Source organism: Corapipo altera, unplaced genomic scaffold (assembly GCF_003945725.1).
Source record: "Corapipo altera isolate COAL_440 unplaced genomic scaffold, ASM394572v1 183, whole genome shotgun sequence".
Taxonomy (NCBI): domain Eukaryota; kingdom Metazoa; phylum Chordata; class Aves; order Passeriformes; family Pipridae; genus Corapipo; species Corapipo altera.
Window position 1 is genome coordinate 568278 of NW_020885026.1, and position 1180 is coordinate 569457.

Genomic DNA, 1180 nt, shown 5'->3' on the forward strand with positions numbered 1-1180 from the left:
CAGGCGGCCCCCCGGGCACAGGCGGCCCCCCGGGCACAGGCGGCCCCGCTCTCCGCGGCACCTTGAGCCGGCCCAGCTCCAGCTGCCCCGTGCTCAGCGTCCGGAAGGTGCGGAAGCCGCAGGGGCTCGGGACCCTGTCGCGCTCCTCGCCGCCCTCCTCCTCCTCGTCCTCCTCCTCCTCCAGCAGCAGCAGCCCGGCCCTGGTGAGGCTGGAGGAGCCGGGCGGGCGGCTCCTCCCGCGCCGGGGCAGCTCGGGGCCGGCGCGGCCGCTCTCCGGCCCCAGCAGCTCCTTCTTCACCATGGTCACGGAGATGCGGTACACCGTCTTCCTCTGCGGGGTGCCCCGCTGCATCCTCTCGGGGGAGGAGGCGGCGGCCGGCGGCTCGCTGCTGTCCAGGAGGTACATGGCTCTGCCCTTCAGGCGGCGGCGGCCACCGCGGGCATCACCGCAGGGATGGATGGGCGGACGGATGGATGAATGGAGGGGCGGATGGATGGAGAGACGCGGGCGGCTGCGAACGCGGAGCCACCAACCACCGCAACCCGATTAAAAAATAATAAAATAAATAAATAAAAGACGCGCTCCGGTGTCACACCCCGCTCTGCGGCGGGGTCAGGCCGGGCTCCGGCTGCTCTCCCCGCCGGCCCGCGCCCCCGGCAGCGCCCTCCCGGGCACGGCTCCCATCCCGGCGCGCATCCTCCGCCCGCGGGTCCCGGCTCGGCGCTCACGGCACGGGAGCCGCCGCCGCCGCCGAGCTCATTGTTTACGGCGCGGCGGCTGGGCTGCGGATCTCGCCTCCTGGTGCTCGCCGCTCCGCCGGGTAAATCCGATTCCCATCGGCGCCGTTCGCAGCAGCCCGGGCCGGGCGGGCAGGTCCGCTCGCAGCGGGGCCGGCGGTGCCCGAGTGCCCGGCGCACGCCCCGGGGCGGACAGCGCGGATCGGCTCGGCTCGGCTCGGCTCGGCGGGGCTCGGCCGCGCCAGCCGGGACCGCCCAAGCGCCGGACTGGAGTCCCGCCCGCCGGGAGCGGGAGGAGGGCGCGCTCCCGGCACCGGGAAAAGGCGCTCGCGGAGTCCCTCTGCTGCATCCACAGGCTGAGGGGCAGCGCTGGGGCTGCACCTCACCCTGCCCCGCAGCACCACCTCACCCTGCCCCGCAGCACCACCTCACCCTGCCCCGC

At 75.1% G+C, this 1180-nt stretch overlaps 1 protein-coding gene across 2 annotated transcripts in view; it reads right to left on the minus strand.

The window, feature by feature from the left end:
- Positions 1–1180, minus strand: part of AGAP1 (ArfGAP with GTPase domain, ankyrin repeat and PH domain 1) — a 289097-nt gene that overhangs the window by 248929 nt on the left and 38988 nt on the right. The window contains exon 1 of one of the 2 annotated variants that reach the window (XM_027668081.1): positions 1–892. This exon is cut by the window's left edge and continues 711 nt beyond it. The exons of the other annotated variant lie outside the window; for it this stretch is intronic. Coding sequence (XP_027523882.1) covers positions 1–406 — 406 coding nt within the window. The 5' untranslated portion in view covers positions 407–892. Of the gene's footprint in view, positions 893–1180 lie in introns of those variants that run through there. 2 annotated transcript variants of the gene reach the window in all.